Source organism: Geotrypetes seraphini, chromosome 15 (assembly GCF_902459505.1).
Source record: "Geotrypetes seraphini chromosome 15, aGeoSer1.1, whole genome shotgun sequence".
In the NCBI taxonomy this organism is placed as follows: domain Eukaryota; kingdom Metazoa; phylum Chordata; class Amphibia; order Gymnophiona; family Dermophiidae; genus Geotrypetes; species Geotrypetes seraphini.
Window position 1 is genome coordinate 63876169 of NC_047098.1, and position 14634 is coordinate 63890802.

At 42.5% G+C, this 14634-nt stretch overlaps 1 protein-coding gene across 9 annotated transcripts in view; it reads left to right on the plus strand.

Annotated features, from left to right (window-relative positions):
• CLUH (clustered mitochondria homolog) overlaps positions 1–14634 on the plus strand; it is a 104565-nt gene that overhangs the window by 34289 nt on the left and 55642 nt on the right. For 8 of the 9 annotated variants that reach the window (XM_033921569.1, XM_033921563.1, XM_033921567.1 and 5 more), the window contains exons 8-11: positions 7948–8095; positions 10160–10252; positions 11040–11734; positions 12778–13004. In XM_033921569.1, the coding sequence (XP_033777460.1) occupies positions 7948–8095; positions 10160–10252; positions 11040–11734; positions 12778–13004 (1163 nt within the window). The remainder of the gene's footprint in view (positions 1–7947; positions 8096–10159; positions 10253–11039; positions 11735–12777; positions 13005–14634) is intronic. The other variant, XM_033921562.1, reaches the window with a different exon arrangement.

Below are 14634 nucleotides of genomic sequence, written 5' to 3' on the forward strand. Positions count from 1 at the left end.
GGAACCTGAACTATAGCTATATGATGCAGGGTTCCACATTAGGAGGCACTGCCCAGGAAAAGGATCTAGGTGTCATCGTTGAAAAACAAACCAGAGAAAATATTTCTTCACATAACACGTAATTAAACTCTGGAATTCGTTGCTGAAGAATATGGGGTTTAAAAAAAAAAAAGTTTGAATAATTTACTAAGTGAATTCCATAGGCCATTATTAAAATGGCTTGGGGAGATCCACTGCTTATTCCTAGGATAAACAGCATGAAATCTGTTTTATTACTTGGGACCTGGGTTAGCCACTGTTGGAAACAGGATCCTGGACTTGATGAACCTTTAGTCTGTCCCAGGATGGCAATTCTTATGTTCAAGGATGAAAAGGAGGCCAAAGGCACCAAGGAAGAAGGGTCTGTGACCGAGGGAACAGCAGAGACAGATGAACTAGACAATAGAGAGTGCCTTAATAGGGAAATTTTGTCTTGAAACTCGGTAGCAAAGTCATCTGCTTAGTATTCTGGGGGTTTTGAGGTTTTTTTGTTTTAGTGTTGATGTGATGTCTGAGATGAGTGCTGTTATTTGCAAGATAGGGCTAAAGTAAACATTTAAATACAGCTTTCCTTATCTTCTGTTCCATCTATTTCAGCTCCACCATGATGCACTGGTCCTTCAGGACCTGCAGGGTTCAGAAGAGTAAGACAATCCAGGTCCCCATCTTCAGCAAAAGACGGGGTGGAGGGGGGAAGGAACCAGGTGTGCGTCAGCCTTTCAGAAGGAGGCTGAGGGAATCATTTTGTGGGCTTTTTGTTCTGTTTTGCTCTTTTTGTATGTATGTAAATATTTTATATCCTTTTGTGTATCAATTACATAGTCTTGGTTCATTGTTTGAGCAGTAGTGTGTTGTGCTCTGTGTGAGATGAAGGATATAAGTGATGAGGTATGAATGGCTGTGTCCTGTTTGATGTAATAGAACAAAGTGGATATAAAGATGAGAATAGGAAAAGAGTTGCCATGCATGTTGTAAAAGGTATGAGAAGTTTAGATGACCCCTAGTGATCAATGTCTTGGCAGCAGGATTGAAATTGGGTAGGTTAGATAGACCTAATAGTATTTATCTATCATGATGTTATGTTTCTAGTAGAGAATGACAAGATGACTGTTACCTGTGGGTAGCCCGCAGGAACGGGGAGGAAAAAAGACTAGTTGATACAGGACAAGACCATTCACCGCTCTGTGGAGCAGTAAATGGCCTTGTCCCCGCGGTAAAGTATCTGCCGCGTTGCCTCTGTTCCCACCCCTTCCGATCAACAGCCCTCTTCACGATCGTGCGTCCAGTATTACTACCATTTATTTTTTTCTATAGCACTGAAAGGCATACGTAGCGCTGTACATTTTAACATACAATAGACAGTCCCTGCTCAGAAGAGCTTACAATCTAATTTAGACAGGACATTTCAGGATTGGGGAGGTTATAGTGGGTATAGATACCTGACAGCAGCAGAGTTGGGGAGGTATCCGACAGCAGTGAGGGGAGTTAAGAGTTGAAAGCAGTTTCAAAAAAGTGGGCCTTTAGCTTGGATATGAACACTGCCAGGGACAGAGCACGATGTATTGATTCATTCAGCCTGTTTCAGGCATACGGCACCGCAAGAAAGAAGGGACAGAGTCTGGAGTTGGCAGGGGAAGAGAAGAGTACAGATAAGTGGTGATCGCAACACTCTCCCTCTTGATCGCTGGCAGCAAAAAATCTCCCCAAAAAACAACCTGCGACGCTCCTGGGCTATGTTGGCCCCTTCGCGACTTCCGGGGTGGGTCTACCAGCCTCTTCACTTACCAGCTGAGCAGAGCTCTCCCATGGGAGTGGCCTAAGGGATCTGGCCAATCAGAATCTTAGGCCACTCCCAGTGCATCCCACGATGACAGACCAGCAGGAAGGATGCTTCCAGCCGGCCAACATTATAAGGTAAGGGAGAGAGCTGGGGTGTGTGAGCTGATATGTGTACAGGGAGGGTGGAGGAGGGGTGGGCTGAGGGGGGGGGGCGGTAGTTCCGGGGGTGGGGTAGTTTCGGCAGGAGGGATTGGGCATCCCTCCTGCCGGGGATGTTAGTGGAGGAGGGTGCTGGCTGGAGGGAGTGGACATCTCTCCTGCTGGCTGATTTGAGGTTGGGTACAGGGGTTCCCTGCCACGACTGCTCTCAGCCGATCATGGCAAAGGAATTTCCCCCTCCGAAATCAGCTGAGCAGCAGGGGCTCCCTAAAGCTGCAATTCTGTTACTGGCGGCTAAGAATCGCGGCTTTGTGGATCCCTGCCGCTCTGCTGAGGGGGGAATTCTCCTGCCGCGATTGGCTGCTGCAGTCTAGGAAAAGATAGGCAGCTTACATGTAGGCCAGAGTTACCCGAGCCTACTTTTCAGCCACCTTTCTTGGTGTGATTCATGGCTAGTTTGGAGCTATAGATCGCCTATGCCACTTTAGGCGTTGGCTACTCCTACTTTGGCATTAGGCGATCTAAAGCGCCAAGCTAGCCGTGATTCCAACAGCCATTTTAGTCGCCTTTAATTTAGGCATTAGTAGGCGCTTCAACCCTGCTGTTTCTGTGTGTAAAGTGGAAGGATTTGCCATTATCCCTGTGGGGCAGAGTGGCACTGGTTAAAATGATGCTCCACAAACTTTTGTATCCTATACAGACTATTCCTATTTGGATTACTTCAAAAGATGAACAAATCTTCACTCCATTGTCAGCTTCCTTCATGTGGATAAATCATCTGGAAAAATTAAGGCTCTAGAATTAGCTATCATAAACTTACCCTTGAAAATTTATGGGGGGATTGGACTCCCGGATATATGCCTATATAACATAGCTTTAATATGTTTCAAGTTTTATTAGGATTTTATATACCGCCTATCAAGGTTATCTAAGCGGTTTTACAATCAGGTACTCAAGCATCACAGGTCAATTTCGGTTCACGCCCCAAGGATGGATCATGGGATGGTGCTCACCACTTTCCCTAATGATCATGATTCATCAGAAATCTAACAAACACGTGCTAGTCGCATCTAGAGTCTGATTTCTTTTCTCTTATTCGATTAACTTGGAAATTGTGGAGGAAAAAGTAGCAGAAGACTCCCCAGGAGCTTCTCCGTTTTTACAGATGGAAGCTACTGAAGAGTTCTTGCCAGTTATGGGGCAATCCTGGTTCCAATTATGGCAGCGGAGGGAATGCAGTGCATTCTACCACTTGTTAGAGGTGGGGGGAGGATCCTTCCCTTCCTTTGTTCAAGTTCAAGCTAAATGGGATATCCTCAAGACCCACTTCTGGGCCTACCCCGAGGTCCAACATTATTGGCACTCTTTAAAGAGTCAGTGGGGAGAGAGATGGGACAAACACTTTGGATGTACAAATTCCCCAAATAACCCCAGTTTTAATAAATTATCCACATGGTATCAGCTTCTGAAATCAATAATACCTCTTGTCCAATGTGACACGGACAAGAGGACATGGACTGAAGCTAAGGGGGGACAAGTTCAGGACAAATATCAGGAAGTTCTGCTTCACGCAATGAGTGGTGGACACCTGGAATGCTCTCCCAGAAGAGGTAATTGCGGAATCCACCGTTCTAGGATTTAAGGGTAAGTTAGATGTACATCTCCTTATGAGTGACGTAAGGTGACATAGGTAAGGGTAAGCTAGATGCACATCTCCTTATGAGAAGCTTAGAGTGATATGGGGACTAAAATTATGCCAGGGTACACCTGGCGGGGCCTCCGCGTGTGCGGATTGCCGGACTAGATGGACCCAGGATCTGTTCCAGAGATGGCACTTATGTTCTTATGGAATGCTGAATTAGAGACAGACTATATTGGTCCTCAATTTCTAGAACTCTTCGTATATAAATAGAATGGTTAATTTCACTGAGTTAAAGGAGATGCAATTTCGTATACTTCATCAGACCTACCTAACCAGAGAGAGGGGAGCACTTATGGGCTTGTGGGAGGGGGGCCGGTATATTAAATGCAAGTCTTCCTTGAGGACGATAATTCATTCAATTTTGGAATGCCCGTCTCCAATTACATTGCAGCAGGTTTTACCACCTGTAGAAAAGATAATACAGAGACGAATATCATGGGTTTATAGATTATACTTTTGGGAGATCATAACAGCATTGATATGATCAGTAATCTCTTTGCCCCACAGAACATTTTTATACATTGCTCTTTTACTAGTTAGAAAAATAATATTACAATACTGGATGACAGAGGAAACAGCTCTATATCACCAGTAGCATCACAAAATGCAGGAAACCACAAAATTTGAGATTCATACTTATCAGAACAAGTGTAAAGTTGAGAAACAGCAGTATGTTATTCTATGGTAAGCAGTACAATCTGTCATTAGAGGTTCCTTATCTGAAAAAGGAAGAATATGGGTATAGAGGGAAGGGAACAAGGACTTCAGGTTGGGTGAGTGGAAGAGTGAATGGTGAGTAAAAGGATATTGCATTGTGAGACATGAAAGATAGATGGCAAGGTTGCGGACATATGACGTAGGGGAGCTAGGTTTAAAAAGATATATAATGACACAGCGTTGCATAATTTTTTCAATCACTGAAGGAAGGCTTATTCTCCTAGGGAATATCCTAAGAGTGAATTCTATTTCATCCTACTGGGGATGTATTATTCCAGAGGGGGTTCAACATCTAAAAATGCTTTTAAGAGTTTGTTGGTTTCATCCTACTTTATTTATGCAAGGTTTTGTAATACAACACATAAAAAAAAAATAAAAGTCCAGCTTTGAGAAAGAGAGCCCCCACCCTGATAACTTTTCCTTTAAGATGATTATGGACAACTGTGTTCTTACATAGTTATTATATAGTAGATGACAGCTGGTAAAGATCCACATGGTCCATATATCGCATCATACCAAATGCTACAATTTAACATATGCATACCTGATCTTGATCTATCTATGCCATTTTGGGGGCAACAGACCATAGAAGTCTGCCCAGCACTGGTCTTTTTTTCCCCAACTACTAGAGTTGCTGTCAAAGCCCATTCCAGCCCATCAAGATCTGTCTATCCATAATTGGGGCACAAACCATAGACATCTGCCAAACTCTGGCTTTATTTCTTCTGTTTATAATAAGCTGTTTGTGACAGCCGTTAAAGCAGAACTTATACTAAGTATCATCAAGGACAGATAATAATATTAATAATAACTTTATTCTTTTATACCGCCATAACCAAAAGTTCTAGGCAGTCTACATTAAAAAGAGCTGGACAATCAGCGAAATACAATAATACAGTAAAAAATACAAATATTTGTAAAATAGAATTTCAATAATAAAACTCTCATTAAGCAAAAAATCGCAAACTCCACAGGAACAGAAAGGATTGATATTGCAGTGTTTGGGATTTTTGCACCATTACATGAGATATCATCTAGCAAAACAACATAAACTTAGCAACAGTTTGACTCCTGAAGGAGGCACTTATATGTCGAAACACTAGCGGTGTTGAGTCGTTCGCTTTGAAATAAAGGCTGCTTATTTTATCTCATTGGAGATCCGTCGTGAAGGAAAAACACGGACTTACATTATATATTCCAAAGCAGATAACTTTTTATTCTAGAAATAAAAGTATTATAGCAGCATTTGGCATATCAAAAATAAATCAGTCTGTACATATACAATGAAGAGGAAAAAAAATCATACAGAGTGCCAGCATATTTCTGTAAGTATGGCGCGCTTCTCTAAACACTCTGTACCAGCATGGGGGTTTTATACAGAAAGTTTTTGTCTTGCAAGAACCTCCCCTAGCTCTGTCCATTTATTGTCCCTATTGGAGCAAATCTGCTGTCTATCTAGCCCCCCAGTCCACACCTCCATTCTTCCCTGGGGGGCCAGGACAGGAATGTCTTCTTGAACTTTCTGCTTCTCGAACTGTCCATTTTTCACACGGGTACATTCAGTACATCAGCTAGCCCCCACCTTTTGGGGCCTGGCATGGCTTGGCATTTCTTATCAGTTTCTGGAACCAGCCCTTATATGGAATGTCCTGCTGACTGGCTCATTTCCTTCCAGCTCATTGTCTTTTCAGCACTGATTTGTGTCCTTGAATGTCTTCACAGCAGGGAATACACACTCACTTGGCCACATATTAGCATCTGACCTAAAACAAATCTGTACAGGCCCGTGACTTCAGCAACTTCAGCAAACTGCAGAACAAGGCCTCTCAACCTGTGAAAGTCTCGTATAGGAAAAAGGTCTCCCATAGTCTCTTGTAATCTCAGCTTTTTGCAATAAAGTCCCAGTTGATATACTTCTTCCATCTCTACTTTCATTGGTTTTGTTTGAGAAAGTAAACCGATTAATTCTCAGTTGCTTTAATTTAAAAAAAAAACTTAAATAGATTGTCTACTTGTATTTCAAAAGATAATGTAGAGTCCAGAATTATTCCTAATACTCTAGAACTTCAGATGTTCATTATAATTAATTTGTAACGTATTAAGAAGATTTTCTGGTTGATTTGTAAACCTAGAATCTTGGTTTTAATGGCATTTAATATGAGTTTGAAAGAAATGGTCCAGTGTTTTAATCTGTCTGTGCTTACAGATATTTTAGATTGAGTAATAGTTAAGTCAGTTACTGGAACCAGTATAAAAATGTCATCATCGTATTTATAACAGAGTTCATTCTTTTTTTAACACCAAGCATTTTGTTTGCCAGTATTTTTGTGAATAATTTAACGTCTACATTGAGCAGAGATATCGACCAGTGGGAGCTTGACATCTCTGCATCAGTTTTTCTTTTAATTGAACTCTAGTCTGTTTAAATAACATACTGTATCAGAAAATTGTTGAAGTGGTGTTTAGAACTCCCGGCCTGCTAATAATTCTGTGTAACCTGGGCAAGTCACTTCAAGGGCAACTCTATAACTTAGGCGCTCACGTTTACACAATGCTGGTATTCATGCAGGTATGTGTGCACTTACCTCTATAAATGCTAGTGTAGCGCTCAAGCGCTATTGTGCAAATACCCACAACGTTATTTTGCTCATATTTGCATAGAGGTGGAGAATGGGCGGGGCATCCACCTAACAGATGTGATTTACGCATACTGTAAGTTCATAAATTCCTGCCTCACTTAAGGCTGGCCATCTAAATGTTAGGTGCACTGAGAGCCGATTACATTAGTATTCTATAATTGAACCTAGACACCTAGGCTTCTACTGTGAAAACTCCAGGTGCCTGTTTGAAGAATAACCAGTTACAGAATTACCCCTTTGCTTCCCTGTACTACTATTCCCTCTTTGCTTCTTTTGGGAGCTTCCATTCAGTGAAGATCATTCCAGCTGTCTGCATTGATAACTGTGAGGTAGAGAATGATATGAGGACAAATTTTCCCCGTTCCCGCGAGAACTCATTTTCCCTTCCTGTCCCAGCGGGTTCTTTTTCTGTCCCTGCCCCATCCCTGCAAGCTCCGTCCTCATCTGCACAAGCCTCAAACACTTTCAAATCATAAGTGTCCGAGGCTTGTGCAGTTAAGGCAGAGCTTACAGGAATGGGACAGGGACAACAACAAAACTCGCGGGTAAGGGACGGGGAAATTGAGTTCTCAACAGATTTATCCCCGTCATTCTCTACTGTGAGGCACATATGGTTCCTATTTGATGGAGGGGTGTTGTTGAAATCCAGCTAATTCTCTACAGTCTGCTGTACTGATCAGAAAACTCATTTCCTTACCTGATTGATCCTTATGTGTTGCTGTGCTCTCTGTCTAATCTGGCAGACTCTGTGGGTTCTTTCAGCCTTTTGATTGGATAGAGACCACCGATTTTCTATCATTTTCAGGCAAGAGGACACATAACGGAGATGGGAAAGAGGAAGTTTGGGAGTCTTAAGTTGTAAGGGTGGGGGAAATTTTAAAAAGTGCAAACTATATTGTCTTGAATCAACAGGGTTCAGAGACATCCGTTTGAAAGAATCGCCACCCCTTTCCAGGTGTACAGCTGGACGGCCCCCCTGGCGGAACACGTCATGGACTGCGTGCGGGCAGAAGATGCATATACATCCAGACTGGGTTATGAAGAACATATTCCTGGACAGGTATCTCCTGCTAGCACAGAAAGATCAAAATCAGGAGAAAGCAGCATTTTGTGTCCCAACCATAGTTTGCTTGGATTGGGTAATGTGCATCGTAAGTGGAACCCACACCAAATTAATTGTGTGAGATTAGTGACATAAAGGAGCAGTTGCAGGCTGTTTCCATGGTTCATGTCAGAAATGTTGGTGGCAGAGTTGATACATGTTGATCCCGGGAAGGCAGGAAGATGAGTACCACTATGGTGATAGTAGGAAGAGAAATACTGACCCGGGATGTGGATGCTAGAGAGGGGTTGGGGCAGAGATTAAACGAGGGGAGTTGCTAGAGGAGGGGTAGGGGTTAAAAGAGGAAAGATGCTAGAGAGAGGGGAGAGAGGATATCTCCTAAGTCCTCTCATCTTGGGTTCTGCATCCCCAACCCTATATGTCATGACCATCTGTCCAAGTGAGATTGTAAGCTCTTCTGAGCAGGGACCGTCTATCAATGTCAAAATGTACAGCGCTGCATACGCCTTTCAGAGCTATATAAGTGATAAGTAGGAGTAGTGAACAGTGGCCAGGATGAGCATCAGAGAAAATGCCTGTAAAGCCTTTGGAATAGGCAGAATCATCGTCTAGTACTAGACAATATACTGTGTGGATAGGGAGACTGAGGAATGAATGAGAAAAAAGGAGGAGGGATATTTTTACAATGTGGCACTTGGAAATGAAAAGCATAAATAGTGCCTTACTTGGTATCTGGGCAGCACCTAAGCAGACTCTAGTCTAACGGGCAGGTCACAACTTTTGTTTCCACTTGTAGTAAGTTTTCTGACTTAGGTAAGGAACGCCATCAGCGGTGACTAAGTTTGAGTTACAAAGATGGCAAAAAGCAGATCTTACATTCCCAAGATGACAGCTTTCCCTGTTATTACTTGTCTATTGCATTGGGTTGGCCTTGTAAACTCTGCAGCTAGGAGGGTGCAGAGCCAAATTAATTTGAATAGAGCGGGGAGATGCTTTGCCTTGTTTTTGAACAAAGAAGACAATGACAGGGAAAAGTCGTATGGCCCAGTCAGACTGTTTGTCTTCATCAGCTATGAAGCTCTACAATCCCTTCCTCTCCTTTATACATCCCATATTTTTTTTAATTCAGATAGTCCTCTTCTCCACTGACCCCTCTCAGGCTGTTCATCTGTAAAGAAACTATTTCCTTTCACCTTCAGAGCTTCCTTCCCATTAAAAGAGGTCTCTGCTTCCTGTGCATTTACAATGTCATATATCTTCCATCTCCAACTTTTCATCGAAAATATTCCTATTTAATTTTCTCTGCCCTCTGACCATTTTAATAGCCGTTCTCTGGACTGACTCCCATTATATCCTTTTGAACATGCAGTCTGGGATCTCAGACACTATCCCCTACCCACCTTTTTTCTCTGCTGACCATTTCCCTATGCACCCAGGTATCTTTCTTGCTTTTACCATCGGAATCCCTCTGTTAGCAACATGAAGATCATCAAATACTGTCACCCCCAGATTTTGTTGTTGTTTTGTACACAGAAGTACTTTGCCTCCTGTATTGTACCATGCCTTTGGGTTTTTGCAATTTTTTAGCATTAAATTTTAGCTGCCAAGTTCTAGACTATTCCACAAGCTTTCCTAGACCCCTCTTCATGCTATCCTCACCTTCCAGGGTGTCTTCCCTGTTGTAGATGTGCTATCATACATAAAAAAGGAAACTTTTTCCCTTCTGAAATATTGTTTACAAAAATGGTGAAAAGAGCTGGACCAAAGACAGATCCTTGCAGTACACCACTGGTATCATCCCTATCCTAAGAGTGTACTCAATTTGACACTATCCTATGTTGCCTTTCAGGCAGCCAGTTTATGGCCCATTCACTCACTTCAGAGTCTATGCCAAAAATGCCCAGTTTATGGTTACATCTATGTGAAGCCATAACACAGGCTTTGCTGAAATCCATCCATCAATTTCCCTTGATCTAACTTGTTGATCACCCAGCCAAAAAGATTGATCAGCTTTTTCTAGTGAAGGACCTGCCGTCTCTTAAAACTGTGACTCCTTTTCAGACCCGAGATTGGAATGAGGAGCTACAGACCACCAGAGAGCTGCCACGCAAAAACTTGCCAGAGAGACTTCTTCGTGAGCGAGCCATTTTCAAGGTAAGGGGAATAATTGGCAGTAGAAATAAGGGTGGGGAGAGGAATATTGTCACAGATAGGCAGCATTTTTCAGTTTGGCAGTGCAGAGCACACCTGAAAGATTAAAGGCCCTAAGATTTAGTTTTCCATTTAAACAATCAAGAGGCCCAAAGCTCTGACATTCTGACAGTGCCTCAATCCTGCATCTCCAGGAAATTGTCACTGCTGGTTCCTGTTAAATTGCGCTTTCCCCAGACTTGGGTTTCTCTAGAGCAGAAGCTAACAATCCTGTGACAGTTTTTTGAGGTGGATAAATAACCAGGATGCACCGTTGAGGCTCATCAAACCAAGTTCACTTAAATGTGGAGCCAGGGTTCAAATTCTAGGTCCCCACATAAGGAAAGCATGCAAACCTTTATGCATATCTTTTGATCTCTTCCTTTCTCTAAGCTGTATAAATACATCTTTTTGAAAAGTCTCAAGACTTGTGTAAGAGAAATTCCTCATGTTTCTTCATTTGTGTGATTGAAAATGTTGCTTTGTAACTTATGGGCTTAGCTTATTGGTCCAATCACATTTTGCTTGTTTACCAGAAACCAAACTATGACAGTAAGTTACAGAGCTTGGGTTCTCTCATGGCTTGGTAATTTGCTGTAGGCAACCAATAAATGATCTGACCTAGTGGATGCAAATCCTTGTGGTCCATAAATAATGCATCTTATAGTGCCCATGCTGGTGTCTGATGTTGGCCCTTTGAGAGAATTATCAGTTTTCTAGCTGTCTTACTTATGAGTTTGTCTCCACTCAGGTTCACAGTGATTTTACAGCTGCTGCTACAAGAGGTGCAATGGCGGTGATAGATGGCAATGTCATGGCCATAAACCCTAGCGAAGAAACCAAGATGCAGATGTTTATCTGGAACAATATCTTCTTCAGTTTAGGCTTTGATGTCCGTGATCACTACAAAGACTTTGGGGGTGACAGTGCGGCCTATGTTGCTCCCACCAATGACCTGAATGGGGTACGAACCTATAATGCAGTGGATGTAGATGGGCTTTACACTTTGGGCACAGTGGTGGTGGACTATAGGGGTTACAGGGTAACAGCACAGTCCATCATTCCGGGGATCTTGGAGCGTGAACAGGAACAGAGCGTCATTTATGGGTCCATAGATTTTGGGAAAACGGTGATCTCGCACCCCAAGTACCTGGAGCTCCTGGAAAAAACAAGCCGGCCCCTAAAGATCCAGAAGCACAAGGTCCTGAATGACAAGGATGAGGAGGTAGAGCTGTGCTCCTCTGTGGAGTGCAAGGGCATCCTTGGAAACGATGGCCGTCATTACATCTTGGACTTACTGCGCACATTTCCTCCTGACCTCAACTTCTTGCCCTTGAAGAAAGAAGAGATGCCAGAGGAGTGTCAGAAAATGGGATTCCCCAAGGAGCACAGACACAAGCTTTCCTGCCTCAGGCAGGAGCTTGTGGATGCCTTTGTGGAACACAGGTACGCTCACTACAAAGCCTTTTCTTCTGAGGATCCACAAGTTCTGCTTGTGATAACAGCCTTAGCCGTACGATAGCTGTCAATCCAGAAAGTATATTTAAAGTGGTGTGGTATATATTTTTGTGCCTATGAAATGAGTGATTCAAGTTTCAAGTTTATTTAAATTTTAATATACCGACCATTGACGTGCACTTGGCAGGTTTACAAAGCTAAAAATGTTAAAATAAATTTTAGAAGGGGGGTAGGAGGAGAAAATGTGAACATTAAATAGACAAATTACGATTATGAGTTTGAGGGTGAAGAGAGAGGAAAAGTTAATAATTACATTGTTAAAACAAATTAATTAAGGGGAAGAGGAGGGGAGGAATAAAACACCAGGAAAGGGTGTACATCCCTCCATGGGTCTCCTAGTACACCTCCATTCCTGCATTTCCCCCTCAACTTTGCTTTTGGATCAGGATGAATGACTGTTCAGAATTGTACCAACTTATGTAATGATTTTCGGGGAAGAATGGCTCTGAACTGGTAATAGATCACTATGGAGCTCATTTTCAAAGCACTTAGACTTACAAAATTCCATAGATTACTAAGTGTAAGTGCTTTGAAAATATGCCTCTATGTCACTTGGCACTATAGCTGCAACTCACCCCCCCTTCCCCTTACAATGACCCATTGCCATACACTGTACCTCTACTCTCATTCTTTGCGTACATGGTGTATATGAATTCCTGATCTTGACTCTTGTGAAGATCACAAAAGCATTTAAACTTTTGAATTCTTTGAAAGCAACAAAACAGAATAACATCATTTTTGTATCTTCATTTCATTTGTATATGGGTTGGATTTTCTTGGTTCTTTGTAAGGGTACTAGGGGAGGAGTAATGGAAGGTGAACTTTGGAGGTTAAGTGGTTGGGCATATTGATAAAAGGGCATGGTTCATCCTTGGGATCCCAGCTTGGGATCTCTTAACAATTATCACTACCATAAGGGGAAGAAAAGGAAAGAGAACTTGACAATGAACTTAATTGTCCTATCTCCCTAGATACCTTTTGTTCATGAAATTAGCAGCTCTCCAACTCATGCAGCAAAAAAACAACAAGGAGAACACCAGCGCACTTGAAAACGGTGCTCCACCTACCCCAGAAGACAAGGAGAGCAAGAACCTGGAAAACCTGCAGCGGTCTGAAGATGGTAAGAAAGAGGAAGGTGTCATGGGATTAGCTCAGGTTAAAGAGCTGGCGGAGACCATGGCCTCTGATGAAAGAAAAGGTACTTTGCACAACTTGGAACTAAGACATTCTCCTTGGGTTTTGGACTGCTGTGCTGCATGATGATTAATGCGTGATCAACTTTAAAATAAATTGCTGATTATCAGGCTGGTGTGTTTTTGATTTTTCTTTTTTTTGCTGCCACAACTTAACCCTATCCTTTTTTGTTTGTTTTTGTTGTCTAGAGCAATGTTTCTCAACTTCTTCAAGCCAAGTACCCCCTACGCCCAACAAATACCAACTGAGTACCCCACCCAAGCTCTGCCCTAGACCCCAGGGGTCTAGGGCAATATCTTCCATCCATTTTTCATATACATACAATATAATCTTATTAATACATAATGGTAACTACAAAATAAAAAAAAATCACAAAGCACACTGTACGCAGAGAAAATGTTATTATCACTTATATTTGGGTTTTTTTTTTTCAAAGAGGTCAAGGCAGATGTTTTTAAAATATGCAATCAGTAACAATTATAGAAAAATATACAAATATAGAGCAAAATATAGACAGCAGATACAAATTAACAAAATTGACACATTTTGACCACTAAATTGAAAACAAAATTATTTTTCTTACCTTTGTTGTCTGGGGATTCATGAGTCTCTGGTCGCATTTCTTTCTGACTGTACATCCAATATTTCTTTCTTTCTGCCTCCTGCACGCTTCTCTCATCTGGACCCCATTCCCTTCCCCCAACGAACATCTCTCTCTCTCTCTCTGTCCCTCCATGAGTCAAACTTTTCTTCCTCTCCATCCCTATTGGCAATATGTTTTCCTCTCTCTCACTGTCCATCTGTCTTGAGAGATCCAGGCATCTCTCCCACCCCCTCTACTGCCACATCCAGCATTTCTCACGCTGTCATCCCCCGGATCATATGCAGAATTTTTCACCACTGCAAGCAGCCCCATGCCCATTTCTTCTTCTATCACCCCTTTCCAGCACAATGCCACATTTCTCCCTCCATCACTATGTCCAGTATTCCTCCCCCTTGCATCCCCTTCAATCTGCCCTCTCCACAACCATATCCAACATGTCTCCCTCTCATCCTTCTATTCCCCATGCATCTCTACCTCACTTCTCTCTCTCTATGCCCAATTTATTTTTCTTCCTTTCCCCATGTGCACCATCTCTCACTCAGACACTTATGCCCATCAATTCTCTCTTTCTATTCCCTCCCTCCTATGTCCCAAGTTAGTGCCCCCATGTTCATGCCCCTTCCCTTCCTTCTGTGTCGAGTTTGTGCCCATCCACAGAAGCTGACCCGTCCCCAGAAGCTGCAGGTGCCACTGGGGATCACTGCCTGCCAGCCGCTGAAGCCGCCGCCACCAGGGATCCCTCCCTGTCTGCCCACCCGTTGCACCACCCCCAAAGCCGACCCTGCCACTTCACTGGAGCCAACACACTTCATACCCTCCAGCTTAATGCTGTCTTAAGAAATCTGTCACAGGTTCAGCAGTGCTAGCATAAGGCTTTGAACATGTTGTCACATTCAGAGATTTCTTTTCCTAGATCAGATGATAAGTATACTTTTGTGAATTTATTGTGACCTGCTGAAAAAAAACATTGTGGTCATGTCTTTTTTTTTTTTTTTTTTAAATTTCCTATGATTTTATGGTGTGTTACGGG